This window comes from Rhineura floridana, chromosome 10, assembly GCF_030035675.1.
Source record: "Rhineura floridana isolate rRhiFlo1 chromosome 10, rRhiFlo1.hap2, whole genome shotgun sequence".
Classification (NCBI taxonomy): Eukaryota; Metazoa; Chordata; class Lepidosauria; order Squamata; family Rhineuridae; genus Rhineura; species Rhineura floridana.
Window position 1 is genome coordinate 26755517 of NC_084489.1, and position 23750 is coordinate 26779266.

At 40.0% G+C, this 23750-nt stretch overlaps 1 protein-coding gene across 1 annotated transcript in view; it reads right to left on the bottom strand.

The window, feature by feature from the left end:
• Positions 1 to 23750, bottom strand: part of TGFBR2 (transforming growth factor beta receptor 2) — a 68414-nt gene that overhangs the window by 26360 nt on the left and 18304 nt on the right. The window contains exons 2-3 of the mRNA XM_061586849.1: positions 18803 to 18968; positions 13621 to 13811 (exon numbers count right to left, since the gene is read on the bottom strand). Coding sequence (XP_061442833.1) covers positions 13621 to 13811; positions 18803 to 18968 — 357 coding nt within the window. The remainder of the gene's footprint in view (positions 1 to 13620; positions 13812 to 18802; positions 18969 to 23750) is intronic.

Consider the following 23750-nt stretch of genomic DNA (forward strand, 5'->3'; position numbering starts at 1 on the left):
TAAAGTATAAGCCACAGATGTTAAAACTGAAACAGATTTATTAAAGCATCCAAAGCTACTTTGTTAAGCGCCAATAAATTATTCAGAAACAAGGCAATAATATAAAATGTATCCTCTGCTTTGACTTGTACATTTAGTATCCTATAACTTTTGTACTTAACAAATCTTCTAATGTTTCTTGGTAATTTTCTGGAACAAGTAATTCTAGATTGGCTATGTTGCTCCAGACAACACACATTAACCACCACTATTATATGTACCACTGGTTTGATCCTACACAAGTTCTCAAAAGTGTTGCTTCACAGTCGTTACAGCTTATATCCATCTGCAATTATTGAATGCTCGTCTGCGGCAACTTGATAAAAAGCTGACTCTATTCTTGCAGTGCTAGACTTTTGTTTAAGCAATGCTAATTCTATCATATGTGTCAGGCCAGGCAAGATTTCTTTCTATTTTGCAGAATTCAGTAGAAATGATGGCAAACTTGCTTTTGGGGTTGGAGCAAAAGTCATAATCATAAATGAATTAAATGAGATTCCTCTTGTCATTCCCTCATATCATCTAACACAGAGGTATATAGATTATCAATTCCAGCAAGGTCCTTCTTATGCAGCTTGTGTTTGATTATTTATTTAGAAAATGTACATGCTGCTTAAATATTTTTGGTAAAAATGCCCAAGCATGCAATAAAACACAAATAAAGATCAGAATACAATAACTATATTGTTACAATTACATTATTTAAAATGACATTCACAAGTTGCAGGCCAGCATCAAGGCCATGTGGGTAGTCGTAATGCCCACGAGAATGTGCACGTGTCCATGGCAACACCCTAATGAATTGTTTCCTTTCAGCCCAACATTTATCATCACTGGCAGAGAAGACAAGTATCACGGATGCTGCCTTTTTTAGGATGAGGATTTAATATTAATGATCAAGCAAATTTTCACAACAAATTTTCACCAATAAATTTTCTTTTTAATTTCCCCATCTCAAACGCAACAATAACTAAATTGCCAACTGGCACCAGTACGTCAATGGATGTTTCTGCTTCTGTGGTCTTTTTTTTTTTAGGATAATCCCATTTCCCATAAGGGCATTATTGCCTGTATTTGTAGTGTTTATTATAAATCATGTGAAATATTAATTTATGCTCAAGACTGCCTTCAACGTTTTACAGGGTTGTATTGCTCCCTGAGGCAAAGCAAGAGACCTTCTGCTCCTAAGGTGAATCTTTGTATCTCTAGATGATCCACCCATTCAGCCAAGCTCGGCAGATCCAACCAGGATGGGCCTGCCTCCTTGATACATATGACAGAAAGCTGGCGGAAACCTCTATATGCTTTAAGAAAGGGGTTGGGGATCTACTAGATAAATATATACACTTTTCTAAACCACACCCAAGCTGAAGTTTACTGATAATTAACCTAAAATGTTATGTAATTACTAAATATATTAACATATAATATTATCTTTCTTCTAAAAGGAATAATGTATATGTGCCCTCCCCTTATGTGACTTGTATGTCAGATTGCAAACTTCTTGAGGGCAAGGGCCTGTCTCTCTCTGTAAAGAGTATGGTATAAAAATAGTCCCATTTAAATCCCTTTTTAGGGTTGTCATGACAACACATTTATGTTAAGTAAGTTGCACATTATAGTGTCACACTGGTCACAAGAACTGTTGCATGTAAAACATACTTTAGAGAATATCTCATCACATTTTCTTAATGTTAACAACCTGAAAGAAGAAAATAAAGTTCAAAATTATAGCTTTTTCTTTTCATTTGTTGAGGGGAAAAAGTATGTGTTTTTGTGACCAGCATAGCACATTCATCCAACATACGTTTTATTACTCTGTGCGCATCTGATTTTGTTCCTAACATAAAATTTCTTTCCAGTTTACCAAATGAGAAAGCAAAAGTATCAGTACAATAAAGGGTTATTAACTTACTGCCTTAATTAAACCAGAACTGGCACTAGAAGCTAAAATGATGAAACTGAGGTTATTTATTTATTTATTTAAAATATTTCTATCCCGCCCTTCTACCCTATAATACAGCATTCAGGTGGGCTTACAAAAATAAAATCAAACACGTACATAATAAAATTGTAAACAGTAAAATCACAAAAACATTAAAATAAATTAAAACACATAAAATACAATTAAAATATATAAAATACAATACACACACATATAGGGGGTGGTACTAAAGGGACTACAAAGGTAAAATTTAATGTAGAAGGCATAAAATCAGTGTCAGGCTCTACCTTCAGTCCCTCTCAAAGGCTCTCCGGAACAAGATCGTTTTCAGAAGTCTCCGGAAAATCAACAGGGAGGGAGCAGAGCAGGCTTCTTGGGGTAATGTATTCCAAAGCTTGGGGGCCACAGCTGAAAAAGTTCTCTCCCGCATGCCTATCAGTCTAACACCTTTTATTCCAGGTACGGAGAGGAGACCAGAGGCAGATGATTTTAAATCCCGGGCAGGTACATGTGGGTGTAAGCGGTCCCTCAGGTATATTGGTCCAAGGCTGTTTAGGGCTTTAAAGGTCAAAAACAGCACTTTGAATTGGGCCCAGAAACAAATTGGGAGCCAGTAGAGTTGATAAAGCACAGGGGTGATATGCTCCCTGCACTGTGCTCCAGTTAACATTCTGGCTGCTGCATTTTGAACCAACTGCAATTTCCAAACCGTTTTCAAAGGCAGCCCCACATAGAGTCCATTACAGTAATCAAGCCTCCATGTCACCAATGCACGTTTCACTGTGGCCAAGTCAATTGCCTCCAGGAATGGACACAGCTGGTAGACCAGTGTGAGTTGGCCAAAAGCACTCCTGGCTACCGCAGCCACCTGATACTCAAGCAGCAGGGCAGGATCCAGGAGGTCTCCCAAACTGCGAACCTGCTCCTTCAGGTTATCATACTTTGGACACATAATGAGAAAACATGATTCACTAGAAGAGACAATAATGCTGGGAAAACCAGAAGGGAGCAGAAAAAGAGGAAGACCAAACAAGTGATGGATTGATTCCATAAAGGAAGCCACAGACTTGAACTTACAAGATCTGAAAAGGGTGGTTCATGACAGATGCTCTTGGAGGTCACTGATTCATTAGGGTCACCATAAGTCAGAATGGATTTGAAGCAACATAAGAACAACAACCTTACTGCCTATTTTCTTAGACAGGTCTTTAACTGAAGGTTAGAAAAAACAGAGAAATTCTGAGTCATCCAGCATGCCATGCTTCTGGTTGTTTTACTCATGTGTAAACTGCCATTTTGAAAAACTATAGCCAGGTAATGAAACTTGGGGAAATTATCTTTAAAAAGATAAACATAAACATACATTCTATTGTGGCCAACCAACCATTAAAAACTACACAACTGGATAAATACATAATCATAACATCAAAAGAGCAAAGGTGAGGATTTAAGAGCTAATGATCATTGCATTTCTAAGAGAGATTACTACATTCAGAAATATTGCTACCTGTTCAGTAATGAATTTATTGGATCCCTCAAGGGAAATGCTCAGAATCGGATCGACCAGGAAACTGCCTCGTAAGGGGGTAGATTATTTTCTCTGACCCCTTGATAAAATCTACAGTAAAAAAGCACATGGGAAACTGTTTCAAGTTCCTGTTGATTACACAGACAGCACCTATCCTTAATAGGAACTTTAGCAAATCTGTCCTCTAACATATTTGAAGATAAAATGTTAAAACATGCCAGCAGAACAGCTCTTCTACACTTTGGTATTGTTAAAAAGAGCAAGTATGGCATACATTGACTGCAGGCAGACCAAGAAGGACCTAAAAAGATAGAGAACATCTTAACTATATATGAAAATGAACAAATGGGTCTGTAGATTAACATTTTCATGGAATTCCCCATTTGAAGCTTGAATAATACAATATGGGGGCAGGGAGAAGAGATGACATCACTGAGAATTACTGAACTGCATTCTGTAGAATTACAGTAAATCAATACACAGGCAACGATTTGTTAAGCTAAATTGCTTGACAACTATAAATGACTAATGTTTGCGCAAACTATGTTTAGCATATAAGTAATTTGCATCACAATCCAACATACTGCTTTAAAGTAATGTCTTTGGCTCAACTGAGGCATCTATAAAGGCAATTTCCAAGCAACACTCATGACAGTTAAGATTTCAAACTAATCTGTGTGTTCTGGAAAGTCACAGGGTGGTAGGCCCTTCTCAAAGTGAAGCAATTCAGACAGCAGGATGGAAATCACATACCTGAATGCTCATTACATGAGTCCCCCCACCCAAAGAAAGAAGAAAACTAAGAAGCCTAGGCAACTCTCTCCTTCACGCTGATGCCCTAACTTTCTATGGAGAGGATTTTTTAAAAACACAGCGGCCATTTGAAGTAATGATAAATCAGACTTTCTGGTTGATTGTGGTTTATCAGCATCAGCTCAACACTTTTTGCAACCTCAGACAAGGGACAAGATGGCACCCTCTCTGCCTTCCCCATTCCACATTCTTCTTGGCGATCACTCGTGACCGAGTAAGATTGTCTTCCAAAATAAAGTTTTAACAAAGGACCTGTCTGAATCTGTATCCACTGCCAATGTACCAGTCCATGACTAGGGGCTTCTGGATTTCACAGTCCTGCACCCGTCGCCATTTGCCAATCGCCATGGGACTTTTGTTATAGAAGATGCCTGTGCGTGAATTTGTTGCATTTGGGGAGATTGGCGCACCACGATCAACACACAATCTTGACAGAAAAAGGCTTTGATCCAATGGCATGGGTACCACGACGATTGGAAGTCTTTTATCTGCTGCAGCCTTCATTCGCCTTCACAGCCGTTGTAACATACACATTGTTATCCTCCGCCCGTTCTGCCGTTGAGGACATTCTTGGATCGTTCTTTGTCTGGTTCCTCTCCCTTGACCTTACCGCCATGGGTGACCCTGCTGGGAGTACATGACTCCCAATGGCATCGCTCACAGGGTTCATTGGAACACGCAAGCCCACTCATCACTACAAGGTGACGATACATTAACACTGGCAATTGAGACAGCATTCTCTACCACACCTGAGGGCAGCAAGCTAGTATGGGGGACACAGTACAGGCCATATGGCTTTGTCCTCTAACAGCTCAATGCCATTTCCTCCTCTCCAGCAACTGTTACCTGAGGTAGCCACCTCAGTCTGCCTAATAGCAGGGCCAATCCTGACCAGAAATGAGCAGCATGCTGCCCAAATGCTCTCAATCTGCTCCTCCTTTGGTGTGAGCAGGATATAGGCTGGCCCTAAAATGAGGCATGGTGAGACATGTGCCTCTGGTGGTGGATCTGAAGGGGTTGCAGGTTGCATCCACTACCCATGGGCCTGCCTGCTACCCATCACCACCATGGCTAGCAGCCAGCCTGTGTCTCATCTGCTGTGACATCAGCTGCTGCTATTGCTGCTGCCATTACTTACATGCCCAGAGTGTTGCTGCTGCTGTTGCAGGGAAACAGCTGATGGTGGTCCAACCAGGGTCTCCAGGCCCACCACTCCTCATTCTGAAGGGGTCCTTCCTCAGAACAAGGCACAGGGGCTGAGGTGGCCACCCAGAGTGCCTGCACCACTACTGCAGCAGGACACTATCTTAAGGTCTGAGGCTGTTGAATAGTGTTTGCTACCACAGCAGAAAAGCAGCAGTAGTGCAGGCACTCCTCATGGCCAACTCAATTCCTTGCTTTGGGGAAGGACTCCTTCCTTTGAGTGTGAGAGACTGAGGGAACGATGGGCCCATAATGCAAGTGCCAGTGAAAGGAGGAGGAGGAGCAGGGAATCAGAGACAAGCAGGACAAGAGAAAATGAGCTGGGGATGGAAGGTGAGGGGAAAGGTGGCAGTGTGGAAAAGCAGCAGCAGCAACCCACCTCAGATGGCACACTGTGGTACACCAGCCCTGCAAAATGACCTACCAGTTTAGCTAAAGAAAATACAAGGCAATCAGTTGTGCAATCAGTACAGTTGTCATTTGTTTCAGCTGCATCTCACCAGAAAAATGCCTTCTGGTTAAATCCAGTTTCAGTTCAAATTCACCTATGGAATTTCTTAGTTTGAGCGTGCCACATAGAGCCACACGTTATTTTCTACCTTTTTGCTACTTTTTTCATTTTGGAAAGAAATGTTCTCTCTTCCACCCTCCCTCTAACCGGGACATTTTCTAGTAAGTAATTATACAAAGAGCAACTGAAAGCACACTGGCATGATACTTTGCTTTTAAAGGGAACTTTTCCACTGAAATACCACCATACTCAAATTTCCAGTTCGTACAGGTTGCTTGCCAGCCTGCCACAATTTTGTTTGGCAAAGGAAGACCATAACCTAAGTACCATCATATGCCACTGAGTCTCAACTCTGTTTCCCCACGAAAGTCCCCCACACACTCTATATAACATTTAATTACATGAGATAGTGCAAGTTAAAAGATCTCACCGACTCAGGAGTATAATTCAAAGTTGTACTAACCAAAATGAATTGCATCTATTTTATTAGATAGAACACTGAATTCCAGTGTTCCCCACCCACCCCAAATGTGTCAGCTTAAAAATAAAAATGTACACGAGATGCAGGCTTTAGGTTTAATTCTACCCATTGCAAATACTTTCAAATGTAGGTTTCTTGGGGACTCTTAATAGCTATCATTACTGACAATCATATTTAAATATGGAGAAATGTGCCTTTAGAGACTGAGGTTAGCAGTCTCAGCTTTCCCAAGACTACGGACGACAGTTTCTTAAACTAACTTGCCTGTAGCTAAAAGTTATTTCATTAGAAGCTAGTGTCTAGCCTCTTCGGGAAATTAGAACCGGCTGCTGCACTCATGATTTTCTGTCTCTAAGCCTCAAACCTTTCTGCTATTTAGACATAAGCAACTGTTTGGCATATGCAAATGCCTCAACAGTTTGGCATTTAAAATAGACAGCAATTTTTTTAAAAAAAAATTAATGGACAAAGAAAATCAAGTGTGTTAGCACCTTGATGCAGAGATCATTCACATGACTACAACTCACTTTGCTGACATCTATAAACTACAACCCAGGGATAGGGAACTTCTGAACCTCTAGATGTTGTTTGACTCCAGATCCCATCAGCCCCAGCCAGCACAGCAAATGATCAGGAATGATGGAAGTTGTAATCCAACAACCTCTGGAGGATCACAGGTTCCCCATCTCTCCTACAGCCAAAATGAATGGGCCATTCTTATTTGAATTAAATACAGCAGAAAGTCTATCTAAACACACAGGAAAATGCACATTCCACTAAAGCTGCAACAGCATGCATGCGTAGGACAAGAGCCCTGTGAAGAGTACATCTGGATGACAGTCCAAAAGACAAAATTATTACAGGCTATTATCTAGTTGTCTGGAGGAGCAGTGGACCAGCTGGCCATGATGTTCCGCTCTGAGTTAAACACAGACAGGAAACCGCATGTCTGATACTGTAAAAATCATTTGTCTTCCTGCCATGGCTAACCAGGCAAGCAACCCAAAGGGGCTGCTTTCATTTAAAAGGAACACTAATCCACAACAATAAAAAGAGAATGACAATGTGCCAGTTGTGTTATGGAGTGAATGTAAGTGCTACAAAAGGAAGTTTTGGATTTCATTTGAGCATCCTCAATCTAGCCAAGCTCTGCTTTGGAGGCAAAGACACCCCCAGCTAAATTTGGAGAGGCTTCCTTGAATTTTCATAGAAGAATGTTTCCTGAATGTCCTAAACACCAGCCAGTACAGGCAACAGTAAAGCTCCACATGTCCTGAGGTTAGAGCTGGAGAGCACAATGAGGTATGTTAGACCATGGCACTAAGAAGCAGGATTGCTTTTTGCTGGAAAAAGAAAGAAATCTGAAGGGAAAAGAGAAGCAGAGCAGCAACATGCAGAAGAGGAGGATATGAAGATCTTTTGGAATTGCTGGCCAAACTACAGAATATCACTGTTTCCCCCTGAACGCTATATATCCAGGATGAATGCTGTCTTGATTGCTGGACAAGATGGTCAGTTCTAACTCAACTTGGCCTATTTCTAGATGTCCATTAAACCTAAGCATATAAAGCCACCACTTCTTCTGTGTAATTGTCATCAACTGAATTAGGGACTGTACTCTAAACACGCTTGTTGGTTCTTTCATTATACGTTTTTGTGGAAAGGTTAGAGAGATGCATGTTTGAGGTACTTTTGCATAACATGCTTCTTTTAATGATACATTGGATGATCAACTGAAGCCTTTCCAAGAAGAGACGTAGGTTATCAATTTAGAGTAACATCAGCCACTCTATGGCAGTTTTACAAAACAAAACATCCTTACTGGAAATGAGAGCAGAGCTTTAGGTGTATTTCTGGGACAAATTTTGTAAGCATTAAGACAGGAAATACCTCTAACGTGCTGACTGTACCCAGTTTGTGTAGCTTAGGGAGAAAACAAGTACAATGTGACTAATTTATAAGAAGGCAGCCAAAATCTACAAGGGTGTGTTAGTTAACTTTGGAATGCAGATCCCAGAGCACTGACATAAAATTACTGTTAGTCAAGTGAAACAGAGATGACTCACAGTAACAAGCATTGCTGGACTACATTTCTAATGTGTAACAGATCAAGAAATGCAATCACTCTGTTGTACATATGAAAGAAAAGTGTGAGCACCCGGTAAGCTCTGCACACAGCATGCATAACAAATAAATTCAGAGAGGATGCCTCACATTTCAGTAACCACCCACAAAGAAAGCACCCCCCCAACAAAAAAACTGAGGCTCCTTGCAGGAGTGGCTGGATAATACAATTCCAAATCCATTTGTGAGAAAACAGGAGTGGGTAGCAATCACACCCATGCTAATGAACTGAGAAAAATGTGCATTACATTTGGGGCACCATCAGTGAAGAGGTGCTGTTTGGTACTTTCATGTATTTTGTTTCTTTCATTTAGTAATTGCTCGTGGCTCCCCACCCCACCCCAAAAATGCTTGAAACCATGTACAAAACTTGAGTTACAAATAAAATCAAACCACAAGTCACTTCAACCTTAAAGTCAGGATCATCAAAACCACTAAAAAAGATCAATATATAATAGTGGCAATGATTTTATATCCAGTAATCCAATTTGCTCTGAGAGTTAATACTGTACTGCAGGCTGCAAAGGCTTGAAGAAGCAGGTAGGCAAATGTTTTACTAACCTCCTGAAAAGAAGTAACCAATACTGGCTTTCCTAGGGAGACCATTGAAGCAAAAAGGCCTGACTTTTGCTTTCCTGTTATATGTGAACCTCCCACTTGCAGGACCAGGAATAGTGCCTCTCCAGATTACCTAACTCAATTCTCATCAGCCTGGTACCCTCCAGAAGTTGTTAGATGATGGCACCTATCATTTCTGACCATTAGCCATGCTGGCTGGGGCTGATGGGAGTTAGAATCCAATAACTTCTGGAGAACACTTGTCACGGGGGCTCATGTGGGACATTGGATGCTGTACACTTAAAAAAACCCAGTTTACTCACATTGTCTTTGAAAAACATACTAACTTTTTTAAAAAAAACTTCTTGACTAGAATACAAGTATCACAAAGTTGGTGAGGTTGTCCAGGAGGCATCTGTCAAATGTAGCAGGCTTTAATTTAGTAAAATTAACTCCATTAAACAAACATCCTCTGTGTCTCAGCAGAGCCTCTGCAATGGCACTGGTGGAAGGCCAACACAGCAATATGTATCACACAAAGGTGTTGTCAAGGTCTAAATTGCCACTGATTTTAAAATGCTGTTTAATTCTTACTCATTTCTGTAAAGAACCTTCCAGATTAATTTTTTGCACAGAGGTGGGTAAACAGAGACATGAATGAAACCACTAGAGTCAGCTACTAGCCCATTATCCAACTGACTGCCCTGCAAGCACTGAGATAATGGGCATCATTAAATAGACAGCCAAGATAAAAATGTGAGTACGTCCAAGCTGGATTTAGAAAGGGAAGAGGCACCAGAGATCATATCGTAAACATACTTTGGATAATGGAACAGAGCAAGGAATTTCAGAAGAAAATCACCCTGTGCTTTATAGACTACTGCAAAGCCTTTGACTGTGTAGATCATGAAAAACTATGGAATGCTTTAAAAGAAATGGGGGTGCCACAGCATCTGATCGTTCTGATGTGAACCTATACTCTGGACAAGAGGCTACTGTAAGGACAAAATACGGAGAAAACGATTGGTTCCCAATAGAAAAGGGTGTGAGACAGGGATGTATTTTATCACCCTGTTTATCTAATCTGTACACAGAACATATCATACGGAAAGTGGGATTGGACCAAGATGAAGGAGGTGTGAAAATTGGAGGGAGAAATATCAATAATTTAAGATATGCAGATGATACCACACTACTAGCAGAAACCAGTAACGATTTGAAATGAATGCTGATGAAAGTTAAAGAGGAAAGCACAAAAGCAGGACTACAGCTGAATGTCTGAGCAGCTGAAGAAGTCTAAAGTAATGACAACAGAAGATTTATGTAACTTTAACGTTGACAATGAAAACATTGAACTTGTCAAAGATTATCAATACCACAGCACAGTCATTAACCAAAATGGAGACAATAGTCAAGAAATCAGGAGAAGGCCAGGACTGGAGAGGGCAGTTATGAGAGAACTAGAAAAGGTCCTCAAATGCAAAGATGTATCACTGAACACTCAAGTCAGGATCATTCAGACCATGGTATTCCCAATCTCTATGTATGGATGTGAAAGTCGGACAGTGAAAAAAGCGGATAAGAGAAAAATAAACTCACTTGAAATGTGGTGTTGGTGGAGAGCTTTGCACATACCATGGACTGTTAAAAAGACAAATAATTGGGTGTTAGAACAAATTGTGTGTACTGCCTTCAAGTCGATTCCGACTTATGGAGACCCAATGACTAGGGTTTTCATGAGGCTGAGAGGCAGTGACTGAGAGGCCCAAGGTCACCCAGTGAGTTTCATGGCTATGAGGGGATTCAAACCCTGGTCTCCCAGATCATAGCCAACACCTTAACCACAAATTAAACCAGAACTGTCACTAGAAGTTAAAATGATGAAACTGAGGTTATCCTACTTTGGACACATCATGAGAAGACATGATTCATTAGAAAATACAATGCTGGGGAAAACAGAAGGGAGTAGAAAAAGAGGAAGGCCAAACAAGAAATGGATTGATTCCATAAAGGAAGCCACAGACCTGAACTTACAAGATCTGAACAGGGCGGTTCATGACAGATGCTCTTGGAGGTCACCGATTCATAGGGTCACCATAAGTCGAAAAGATAAAAGCCAAAGCCTCTCTAAGGTAGTCTCATCAAGTGTCTTTATAGGCTGTGTAAAGATATGGGTTTAAACATTTGAAGCAGATAGCTTATACAAGTCCACATAAGCCTGGCAATCCTCACTTAAGCCCATTTTCCACAGAAAATGCAAGCTCTGTTGTGGTTTTGTGCTGTTGGAAGATGCAGCTGGAATATATCTACCTACTTATGGACTGAAATGGATGACCAAAATCTGCATCGATTTTGACTTGTGATAAGCTTTGCTTATTTCATCCTTCCTCCCAAACCTTCCACTTCTCATCCCACTTCTCTCCTTACAAGTGTTACCATTCACCCAATTGAATAGGCACATAGCCTTGATTTTGTCTTCTCTCCCCTTTATTTCTCATGTTCCAAAAGTGGAATACTCCATTTGGCTCAGCAGGGGTCCCATTTTGTCCTGTAAGGCTGTTCCTTGCAAACCATGCCCACCTGACATCATATTCAACATGAGGTGTGGGGCAGGTACCCACGTGGCCACAAAGGAACAATCAGGAGCTTAAAGTGAGCTCCCAATTGCTCCCTTGCTGGAGCAAGGCACACACACTCTTGCCATCAGCAGATGAGTGAAAGGAATGCACCTTGCTCTAATAGCACAAAGTGATTTGCATTGAAACTACTGCTAAATGGAGAGGACAGCTCCATTTTAGCAGCAGTTTCAACAGAAACACTGACAGGTAGGTGGGGCAACCCACCTGGCAATCATCTGACATTATCACGATGGCTAAGACTAACCCTTTCTCAATTGTTGCCCCATTATGTTTGGAACTATCTCCCAAGACACCTGTGTGACCCGATCCTCTTACTTCCTTCAAATTCCCCCTTAAAACTAGGTTTTTGCATGAAACCTTTGGCTTAGCCCTCAAACTCCCATGTCGTACTGTAACTCATCTTGTAAGTAAAACAACCACATATTGTTTCCTTGTTTTGCCCTGACCTGCCCTCCCCGATTTCTGTTGCTTCCCCTATGTCAAATTTTAGACTGTAACCTCTTTGGGGCAGGACCTTATACCTTGTAATCCATGAAGTTCCATACACACCTATGACAATATATAAATATAAATAATGAATAATTTCAGATGATCTCCTATATAAGCTGCATCTTCACAAATACTCCTTACTGCCAAGGAAAGATATGATATAGCATGGGAGACTTCGTATCAGCATCAGATCTCAGCAGACTGGGCAGACAGGACAGCATGCATCACCAACTCCATTTACTGTGAAAACTCATGTGCATGCGCGTCCTCGTATGCATGCATGTGCATGCTAAGATTAATGATCCATTAAAGGATCAGTTCAGAACTTGTGAGTGGGTGGGTAGCTAATGCACTGAATGGGATGATCAGGGGACTGGAAACAAAGCCCTGTGAGGAGAGACTGAAAGAACTGGTCATGTTTAGCCTTGAGAAGAGAAGACTGAGGGGAGATACGATAGCACTGTTCAAATACTTGAAAGGTTGCCACACAGAGGGCCAGGATCTCTTCTTGAACATCCAAGAGTGCAAGACACAGAATAATGGGTTCAAGTTGCAGGAAGCCAGATTTCAACTGAACATCAGGAAAAACTTCCTAACTGTTAGAGCGGTATGGCAATAGAACCATTTACCTAGGGAGGTAGTGGGTTCTCCAACACTGGAGGCATTCATGAGGCAGCTGGACAGCCACCTGTCGGGTATGCTTTAATTTGGATTCCGGCACTGAGGAGAAGGTTGGACTCAATGGCCTTACAGGCCCCTTCCAACTCTACGATTCTATGAATGCAGCACATCTAATTCCCTGAAAGAAGCCTTATGTAGGTATGTGAGCAAAATTACCCAAGTGAATGAGTTCCCCTCATGTTGTTCAATTACTGAACAATGTTCAATAACATTAATAATAATGTTCAATTATTAAGAGGATGGAAATGTTGATTTCTCAAAATAAAACACTGAATTTAATAACAAATATGAGCCACCTTCTCCAAGAGATAGCTCCTGTACGTGACTGATTACTCAAGTAAAAGGATGAATATAAAGCCGCCGCCAGCTAGCAGGATTAGTTGAAAACCTTAAAGTGACATAACGACTTCTCTATGCGATTCCCACTGGAACACCTCTGGCCTTTTCCGTTGTGACAAAGGTCAGGATTTTTCAAAACAGGAAATTCTATTATCAGAGGATATCCTAAAGAACACAACCTTCCTCCCCCCTCCTGGTAGCACAATGGAAAGGGGGAAAGCAAATTAAACTGGAACACACGTTCAAAATGAAACCTCAACAAACATTTACCTTCTGAAAAAATAACTTCATCGTTGCATTCTTCCTCGTTGCAGGAGCACATAAACAGCAAACCCCCAGCCCCCTTCTTCTCTTTCATGATACATTTATTTGAATTGAAGTCCTCCAATATGTGCCCATGGAGCTTCCGTGTGGGATTGTGACATACTGTTTCCAAGGTCATGTTTTCATCATTCTTTCTCCTATAAAGGAATTGAATTTATTTTTTAAAAATACAGAAAATAATTAAAAGGAAGACAACATGAAATTTGGGAGCAGGGGAGAGACTTGCAGGGTAAAACTAGCCAGTTGCGCCAACATTCAAGTCTCATATAAACTTTGAGATATCATGGCTACATCTCTGGAACGGCTTCAAATCCCAAGATTTGTCAGCATGGGTTTTTGCACTAGTAAGCCATCTTGGGAACTAATTTGGATGAAAGGTGACATACAACCAAGAATAAAAATAAGGATAACAAAAATGTCCTGCATTCAATCTGCTTATCTCAGAATTCAAACCTCTACACTATGTGATCCACCAAGGCAAATGCAGAGCCCAGCCATGTACTGAAGTCTACCAGATGTGCTCTCTCTCTTTGCAACCTCAGACAGGTGTTTTGGTAAGCCTTTAGCAAGATGTCTAGTGGATTTCTCAAACACAATGGATCATAACTTGTACAGTCCTGATGTAATCTACACTGATGCAAAAAATCCTGGGGAGCATATATCATATGCGCATCTGTACCCAATAGAAACCTGACATGTTACTATATGAAGCTGATCAACATAAGCTGCATCTGACTTGACGACAGTGAAAACCAACTGCATGGTAGGAATACAGAAACCCTGAATTTAGGGATTTGAAGTTAGAGATCACTGGGTCCGTACAAATCATTGTGAGACTGTTCCAGATATATAGGGCATCTCTTTATGACCCATGAAACACACCATTGGAAAACTGGGTTGTGTGACTTTGTGATATTGTGGGAAATATGCAGGAAGGTAAGAAGGCATCGATTTTTGTTCTGATCCGTGTTTGTCACATGAAGAACTGATGTGTTCCACTGCAGTTTGGTTTCCAATAAAAAAACATGATGTTCATCTCGCTATCCGCTGTGGCAGACTTTTACATAATTATTGTATCAGTACTTTTTCCACACCATTCATTTCAATGCAAAGGAAATGCAATGTAAATGGGGGAGGGGAACCATTAATTATGTATCATTTGCAGACTGAAAACAAGAATAGCAACTACTGATCACATACTCTGGATTGATTTCTGTTCCAGACACGGGACTAATGAGCAAACATTGGCAGTTTTGGTTTCCATTTCCACTGGAATTCTCCAACATCCGTAGATATATGTCTTTGCAAGATATAGCTGAACATTGTTTTATCTCTTTCTATTCTTAAGGATGAAGTTCTATAAATAAACTAACCAAGTTTAAGCATCTGAAGTCTCCACCTCTGCATCTGTTTGTTTCAACTTCAAGTAGGAGGTAACTTAGCACTGCTTCAACAGTGCCACCCTAGGACTGAACCAGAACTTGGAAGTAACTAGTTACAAGTAATGAATTACTTGTAATTTATTACTTTTTTGAGTAACGAGTGGGTAACTTCATTACATTTTGCTGGTAATAGAACGAGTAGTAACTTCATTACTTTTGAGGAGTAATTGTAATGTTTCCAGCATTACTTTTGTGCATTACTTGGGGGGGGGAGCAGGGGAAGTCTTCTGCTCCTCTGATTTGTGAATAAAAATCATGTGCTTCAAATTGGGCTTCTGTGCAGCGTTGTTCTTCCTTCATGCTCTATGGGTGCTTAGGAGGTGACGAGGGAGGAGGTGGAGAGCGAGACTGGGTGGAGAAAACAATTGTTTAAAAAATTGACAGGAGTGGAAGGAGAAAAGAGGTGGAGGCAATATATACATACAAAAAATATGTGGGGGGGTATCATCATTGCTAGGGGTGGGGTGAGGGGATGTGAGATCCTGTTATGCCATTCTGTTAATCTTATGGATAAAAAAAATATTCGACTACCCTCTCTGTGTGGGTGCTTATTTTTAATGTTGTTTTAAGCTACTTAGATATGCAGCAGCCAAGGCCAGCACCTTGTAGGCAATTTTTTTAAAGTAACTAAAATGTAATTGTAACAATTACTTTTGAGTAAAAGTAAAGCAATCATTTACTTTCAGAACAATTGTAATTGTAACGGTAATTACTACTTTGGGGGGGGGCATGTAACTGTAACTTATTACTTTTTAAAAGTAATCTTCCAAGCTCTGGACTGAACCTTTTTTAAAAAAATTCAGATAGTATAAACAGCTACTGGTAGAACCAATACCATTTTCAATGCCACACCGTCCTTTCTACTTTGCTAAGCTTCCCTAAGTAATGGCTAGCACTTTACAGCACTGACCTGTTGTGCAAAACTCATGGCTAGGCTGAGCCTACTCCTCTTTTGAGCTTCTGTTAACTACAGAGGATGGCAAAGGGGACATAAAGTGGTTAGCTGTATTCTTAGTGGGAAGTCAGGAAGGTTGGTGTTTAGATAACTTCCCAATTTGTCTTTCCCCCACCATGTTAGAATCCAAAATGGCTGGGAGCTTTATGCTGTGACTGATCTCTTGTTGCTTGTCACAGCACTGAGCAGTATCGGTTCTCCAAATTCTTCTCTTGCTCACCACTGGGCATGCTCTGAAACTATCCATTCTCATTACAAGTTGCAGACCAGAGAAAAAGTCAGATCAAGCAGAGTTAAAATGGATTCCTTTGGATTTGCATGTTACATGGTTTCTTCTCCATCTCTCCCCCCCAATCAAATTAAAAAGATATTTATTCATTTAGTTTCATGTATAGACCGCCCATAACCAATGGCTCCCTGGGCAGTGTACAACATATACATATATAACTTAGTTCTTTCCTTTGGTTTGTGGAAGGAAGACAGATTTTCAGACAGCGTGTATTTTATATATAATTTTATCTAGAAGCACAGCAGGATGTGTAACTTTGTTCTGTTACTTTCAGTTCTGGTATTATATAGCATGTTACCAAGGAAAGAATTGTTTATTTTAGAAAGCAATTTATTATAAAGAATGATTTGACAAATTTGAATTGTGGCTCATCATTGAAACGGTGATTGGTAGTTGGTGGTTCACAGTACTCATTTTTATTTTTGTATGCTTGTAAAATGTTCATGTCATTTAACTTTGTATTCTTATAATATATATTTGTATGTAGCTGAGTTTATTGTGCAGACTGAGATTACTACAGCGTGTAGGGGTATTTTTGCACATCTACATGGTATCTTCTTTCAATGAACACAAAAGTTGTGTCTGAAATCAGAATTAGTATCTCATCATCTTATCTGCTGTTAAGAAATGTGATGCGATTTGATTCCATGACTTGTTGAAGGTAGAGCCATCCGATTTCACTTCTGATAGATGAGTCTATTCCATGGAGATGAGTGTCTGAAATCAGAGTGACTACTACAACTCAAGGGGCAATAATACTCTCAAAGCAAGCATAATTCATATGAACATAACAAGCTCCTGCTGGATCAGGCCAGTGCCCCATCTATTCTAATATCCTGTTCTCAGTGGCCAGCCTAGATGCCTGTGGAAAGTCCATGTGTCTTAAAAAAAATTGGCAAGTATTGTGTTTTTGTTAGTACCATGGACCAAGTATTAGCAAAAATAGTAGTGTACTACTACTAATCTTGCACATTCTTATTGTGGAACCAAAACGAAAAATTATAAGTTAGGCTATACGAATCAAATGCTTTAGTGGGCACCAAAGTAATGATTTGTTGTCATCAGTCTCTAGATATTTTGATTCTTAGCCTGCTTAGTATCAGGTACCCAGCCACATATATTAAGAGCCACTTAAGAAAATATTAAAAACTCAATCCAATTTGAATGGTTCAAACATCGACTGGAGAAAGTCTTGATGAATGCAAACTTGAAAAACAATTATCTGCGTATCTTTGAATCCAAGAACAGGCTTGGGTCAAATGGAGGCAAACAGAGGTTCTCTTTTCAACTGAACGCAATTCAACATCAAGTTGCAAAATCTGAAGGGCAATATTGTGCCATTGATCTTGTTGATATGTCCCCAGATGGTTTTTCCATGTGCAACTGAGCTGTACAGGTCTTAAAGCATATTAAGAAAAGCAGGTACAATATGAGCAAAATGCAATCCGCATGAGAAAGCTCATGTGTTCAGATTAATTTTTTGTTGGGGTGTAATTTGAACATGCAAAATAGTGCTGTATGAAGCAAAAGACCTTGAAAATGGCACCTTGGACTGTGTATATGGCAAGCCTTAATGTGTTTATACAATCATACCCTAACACACTGGCTGCATTTGCACATCATGCTAAGCCATGGTTTAGCTAGATGTGAATGAGCTGGAACAAGCCTAACCTTGTCTGAGGCTCACAGGTTCCCCTCTCCCATGGCTAACATTTAGTATCAGTTTCTCCAACTTTCAGCTTGTTGTGCTGTCCAGCTCAGGGATCATGGTTTATAACAAACTGTGGTCACCTTAACAACACAGCTTCATAACCCATAGCTTGAAATTGGCTTGTTTTTTAAATGACTTTGTTATAAGCTACAATTCCTGGTGTAAGCAACACAATAAGCCTCTTGCCTTCTGTGCTCTTTCAAAATGTGATCAATGCTGTTGGATCCAATCATCTCAGTTTAGCAGTTGTGCAAGAGGACCTTTGAATGTACAACATCTGGTGCACACAGGGATCTGTGGACTGTGATAATTTTCTTTCATTTTGTAAGATCATAATTGTAATGCAGAATGAGATTCTAGGTTATATATACTAAATTCACATTATAATGACTTGAAAGGAAGCCTTTGTTATTCATTCACAGAACACCATGATAATCCGTATTCTAGAATAGCAAATCTATTCTTACACTGATAATATTGCAGCCAATCAACATTGTTAAAACATGAAAACAGAGAAGTTTTAAACACAGAATTTTTTATATTCAGCTTTGTAAAAACCACACAATTATCAGAAGGCATGGATAGACAACAATCAAAAGTAAGAAAACTATGTACTGGAATGAGTGAACCTAAATAAAGTCTTGAGCGTCTTGTTAACTGAAAGATACCTTGCATATTAAAGAAATTATAACCCAAATGCACATCCTTACATATAGCTAGAATGAACTTACCAGACTGCAGCACAAACTTCATTCTCATTCTCACAGATGGAAGTGAGGTTGCAGCCACTCTTGCAATGACCATCATTTGTGCAGCTGGTTACTCTAACATCACAAAACCTGCAAAGTGCTCTCAATTTGATTTTACCATCAAGCATTTTGGATAAATGATCATCAGCTGCAGAGAAAAAAAAAGTTTTAAGTGCAATCAATCTATATCTTGTTACTATATACATACATTGTGTAAATGCAAGATCTACTGAAATAAAAGGAACCACTATTTCAACCTAAGGTGCTTATCACTGGGCATAGTTGCAAATAGATTACATTATCTTCTTACACCATCTAGAGATCTACAAATACTAGTGAAACTTTTAGGGTTATATTTAACATTAGTCATACTCAGAGTAGTCCCACTGACATTTATGGACATAATTAACTTAGGTCCATTAACTTCAATGGGCTTACAACTTGGCTGAGTACAACTTAGTTGCATACAACCTTCAGAAATGAAATAATTCTTCACAATATTAAAATTTAGTTATAGGTAATCTTCCATAACTCAAAATAACATACTATCTTCTTGTGGCCCCTTAAAGACAAATTATGGCATAAGCTTTTGTAGTCCACTTCATCAGATTCATGAAGTTTAATCCTCAACTGCAGGTATATATAAACATGGATATAAAGGAGGAAAAATACAGAAGCAATTCCAAATTTGTTCCATTTTGAATCAGGCGACTGGACAATATTTCTGGACCAAAGAGGTATTTCAAGAAACTGGTTATATCATATACAGTTTTTTAAAAAACTAGAAAACTGGAATTAAAGCACTGATAATTGTAGGTCTGCTACTATTATCAGACTTGTCACCTCTACCTGTTGAGAAAGCAGGCTACAACTATTAGCACTGGTCTACTCACCCCCACCTCTCCAAACACACTTTTGAATTTTGTTGATGGCTAATTTGAAAATTATCTCTCAGAAAATTATGAAATGCTACTAATCAAATGAGGCTTCTTGAATAATATCACTGGCTGTTAACATGCCACCCAAAGACCTACTTTCATCCTTTTATCTTTCAGGCTTTTTATTTTGGTTCATCCAGACAACAATAATTGAAGAAGCTATTTGCCACTCTAAATTTCCTATGTGACTCCCCCTCCAAGAAATACATTTTTATTCACCTGCTATTCTCAAAAAATAGCAGGTAGCAAACATGCCTGAAATGAACCAACTAACTTACTGTGATATAAATGTTTATGGGTCAGATCAGATTCCACTTTGACACATCTGATAAAATAAGCTCCTGCCCACATAAATTTAGGTCACAATGCTATTGTTTTTGCTACTAGAGACTAACATAGCTACCCCTCTGAAAAATGGCCATGTTCTTTATTTTTGTTGTTGTTAATAACAACAACAACAACAACAACAACAACAAACAACAACAATAATAATATGCAAGCTTCTATTTATTATACAGCCACAAGAGTGGCTGTATACTATAGCCAGAGCGGATTTTTTACATTCCTCAATGTTAAATTGAAAATACCCCCCATGCCATTCTGATGCTTCCCATAAGCTCATTTCAAAACAAAACCTAACAAAACTTATAGTCCTGAACTCAGAAACGCTTGCTTAACAACCCTCTAAGTTTTCATGGCGATACACAAAACAGAGAGAATCAAGAGTTCAAAGTGTAAAACAAGAGAAAAAAACTCCAGATCCCTGTGGGACTTCTTTTTGTCAGTGGTCTCCTAATTTGTTGAAATTAATTAAAAATCAGCCATGTTGACAGAGTACCTGTAATCCTATTACTGACCTTGTCTCATACTCTGACTTTCATCTCCCGCCGTTTAAAAGGTAAAAAAATGCATGGCTGCTTTTTAATTAATTTAAGAAATTTAACATTGAAGTCTATTATAGCATTGGGAAAATCAGTAAGAACCGTCAGTGTTCTAAAAGCTAGACTCACAGCTATTTGGCTTGGCTTGGCTAATCAGGTGGCCACACCCATGTCAAACATTTTTTCCACTTTAAACAGTCAAGGCTTCCCCCAAAGAATCCTGGGAAGTGTAGTTTGTGAAGGGTGTTAAGAGTTGTTAGGAGACTCCCATTTCCCTAAGAGAGGGCCAGTGGCCAGAGTGGTTTAACAGCCAGCCCATCTTCTGCGGACTGCAGCCATGTGAGGGGAATAGGGTGTCTCCTAGCAATTCTCAGCACCCTTCACAAACTATACTTCCTAGGATTCTTAGGGGGAAGCCATGACTGTCTAACATGAGATAAAGGTCTGGTGTGGATGTGGCCAGGGACAGCTTTGGTTTAAATTTGGGTGGGAGACTACATGTGCCTGCTGTAGAATAAAAAAAGTGAGAGAAACCCTAAAAAACAATGATAATGTTCACAATGTTTTCCTTTTAGAAAGGAAAGGCACTTTTCCTCTGCTCAGTGCCCGCCCACCCAATCTCCTCCCCTCCTTCTCGATCTCCCCTCCCCCTTTCTCCTTAACTCTACACTTCCTCCCCCTCCTCCCCCCTCCCTGCCCCTCCCCCAGATTAGTTTCACCTATCCCAAGTATGATCGTAAAGGAGTAAATCCCACTGAACTAAAAAAGCATGCAAATTTTCCTTCCTCCTATCCCCTCCCTTTTGCCCCTTCACTCGGCCCTCCCTCCCTTTTCTCTTGCAATCCCCTTCCGCCTCCTTCCCCCCCCCCGACTCCCCTTTTCTGATTAAATAATCCATTAAGGTCTACACTGCAAATGTACCAAAAATGTACCAAAAATGATAGAGAAATGTTTGCTTTAATTTCTTATGTACAACAATCCTCAAAATTCTCCTTCACTAATTACTGCTATACCAGTATGACCCCCAAACCCACAAGAATACTGGAGCTGCTGACAGTGAAGAGCAGGTCTGAATGCCTACCCTGCAGAGGTTAACAGCGTCCTTCTAAAACCTCCTTCCCAGCCTTGCAGAGCCAGCCTGCCTTCCTTCCTAGGAGAACAGCTTCTTTACCTTGCCACTCACCAGACCTTCCAAGCAAGAGAAGGGGGGGGGGTTAAGCCACAAAGTTTGTCATGCAGCTGCATGCACACAGCTGTTGTTGAACAGCATTTCCACATGCTCACCCACTTCACAGATTTATTCGTGCTTGGTTAGCATGGAGAGGAAAAAGGTGAAGACAGGCCTGCCTTCTCAAGTGCGACAGAACGTTCACTGCATTCTGAATGACGTGTTGGCAGGGCAGCAAGTGCGCATACAAACCATTTCCACCACACTGCAGAAGCCAGGCCTAACTTCCTCTCACGTACAAAAAGTGGGAGGCTTGAATTCAAAACGTTTCGAGCACTGCTCTACAGAGCAAATAGCTGCATGCTCATAGTTTTGATGGGGACTCAGAGGAAAGTAGACATTTCATTGCTGTCTATAAAAACTGGGCCCGGGGGGGCAGGAAATCAGCCTATTATTATTGAGTATATCTTTACATAATGGTGCAAGAGTACCATTTGACTGGAACTTTCAGCATAATGATTTAATCATGAGTAAGCATTTAAAAGCAACAAAAGGGTCACTAGTTATTGAAAAAAAAGATTTTCCTCTTAAATAATTCCAAGAATCCTTATGGTCTCATGTACTTTTTAGCACGAAATAAATTCTTCACAATGACCAAGTCACAAAAGGTCGCAATGAAGATGAAGCAACACACTGAGGATGAGGCAACCAGGGGATTACCAAGTCTGCATTTATCTGGTAATGCTAATACAGAGAGGATTTGTGACAAGGAGGTGCTTAACTCTCCCCTCTCACCCAGATATTCATTCCTGAAAGGATTTCCTCCATTTCCCCCCCTTCAGGATGCAAAACAGGAAGTGTGGCCATCAGCAGGGGAACTGGCCACACTGAATCATTTGCAGGAGGGAATCAGTGGGAAAATAAACTGTTAAACACCCGTTCCCCGTAGCCACCAATTCTACATTTACAAGTGCTCCCCTCTGCAAACGTATTATCTCAATAAATATGGTTTTAGAAACAAGCATTTGCCAAGGTAATATCTAGTTCTCCTTTGAGATCATGAACATGAGAAAGTATTTTTGGAATCATTTCAGTGAAGGTATATATATGCAAAAATCTCACGTTGCAATTGAAAATCCATGCATGTTTTCCCAGAAGCGCCATAATCAAGATTCTAAAGTCTTGCCAGAACTAGTTTGCTGATCTTTCCTAGATAACTCATGCGGATTTTCAATTCTGATGCAAAGGTTTTACATGTGCCCATGAATCATTCCAATAGTAATCCCAGAGAGAAAAATGTAATAGTCAGAAAACTTTTGCTTTGCAATTTTGGTGTGTCACTTGCATAAGAAAATTCTCAGCTTTACAGATTAACACAACAACGTGCCATACATTTTTTACTCCTTTGGTGTTCTAGTGACAAGACTGCTATTTGAATTAAACTGAAAGGGGCAAGCATAATAAGGTTGTACTATGAGATAGCATTTAGCTAAATATAGTACAAGTCGACAGTTGTCCTCAAATTCTTCAAGAAGGTTACTATCAGATATTAAAAAGGGAGCAATAATTGTGTGTTTTTACTGGAGGTCATAGTTTTTGCAGAACGGGAAAAAAAGAAACCCTCTAAGCAACCATAGGAAGAGTCATCCATTTATCACAATTCCCAGAGGGGAAATGAATAATCTCTTTGGAAACTGGCATGTGTCCTCCTTTGTCTGTGTTCCCTTTCCCTGGAAATTACAAGTGTCCATATCATAGCAGAGGCATTTCAAAGGCTAATTTCAAACACTTGTATTCTCTTGGCAACAAACACACTTCTGAACACAAACAGGCAACACAGAAGATACTTCAGAACTATTTTGAATGTTGACATTGTGCTCTCTTGCAATGGAATGTTTGCAGTACACATTTCTCATCCCAATCCCATTTATTTTAAAAAAAGG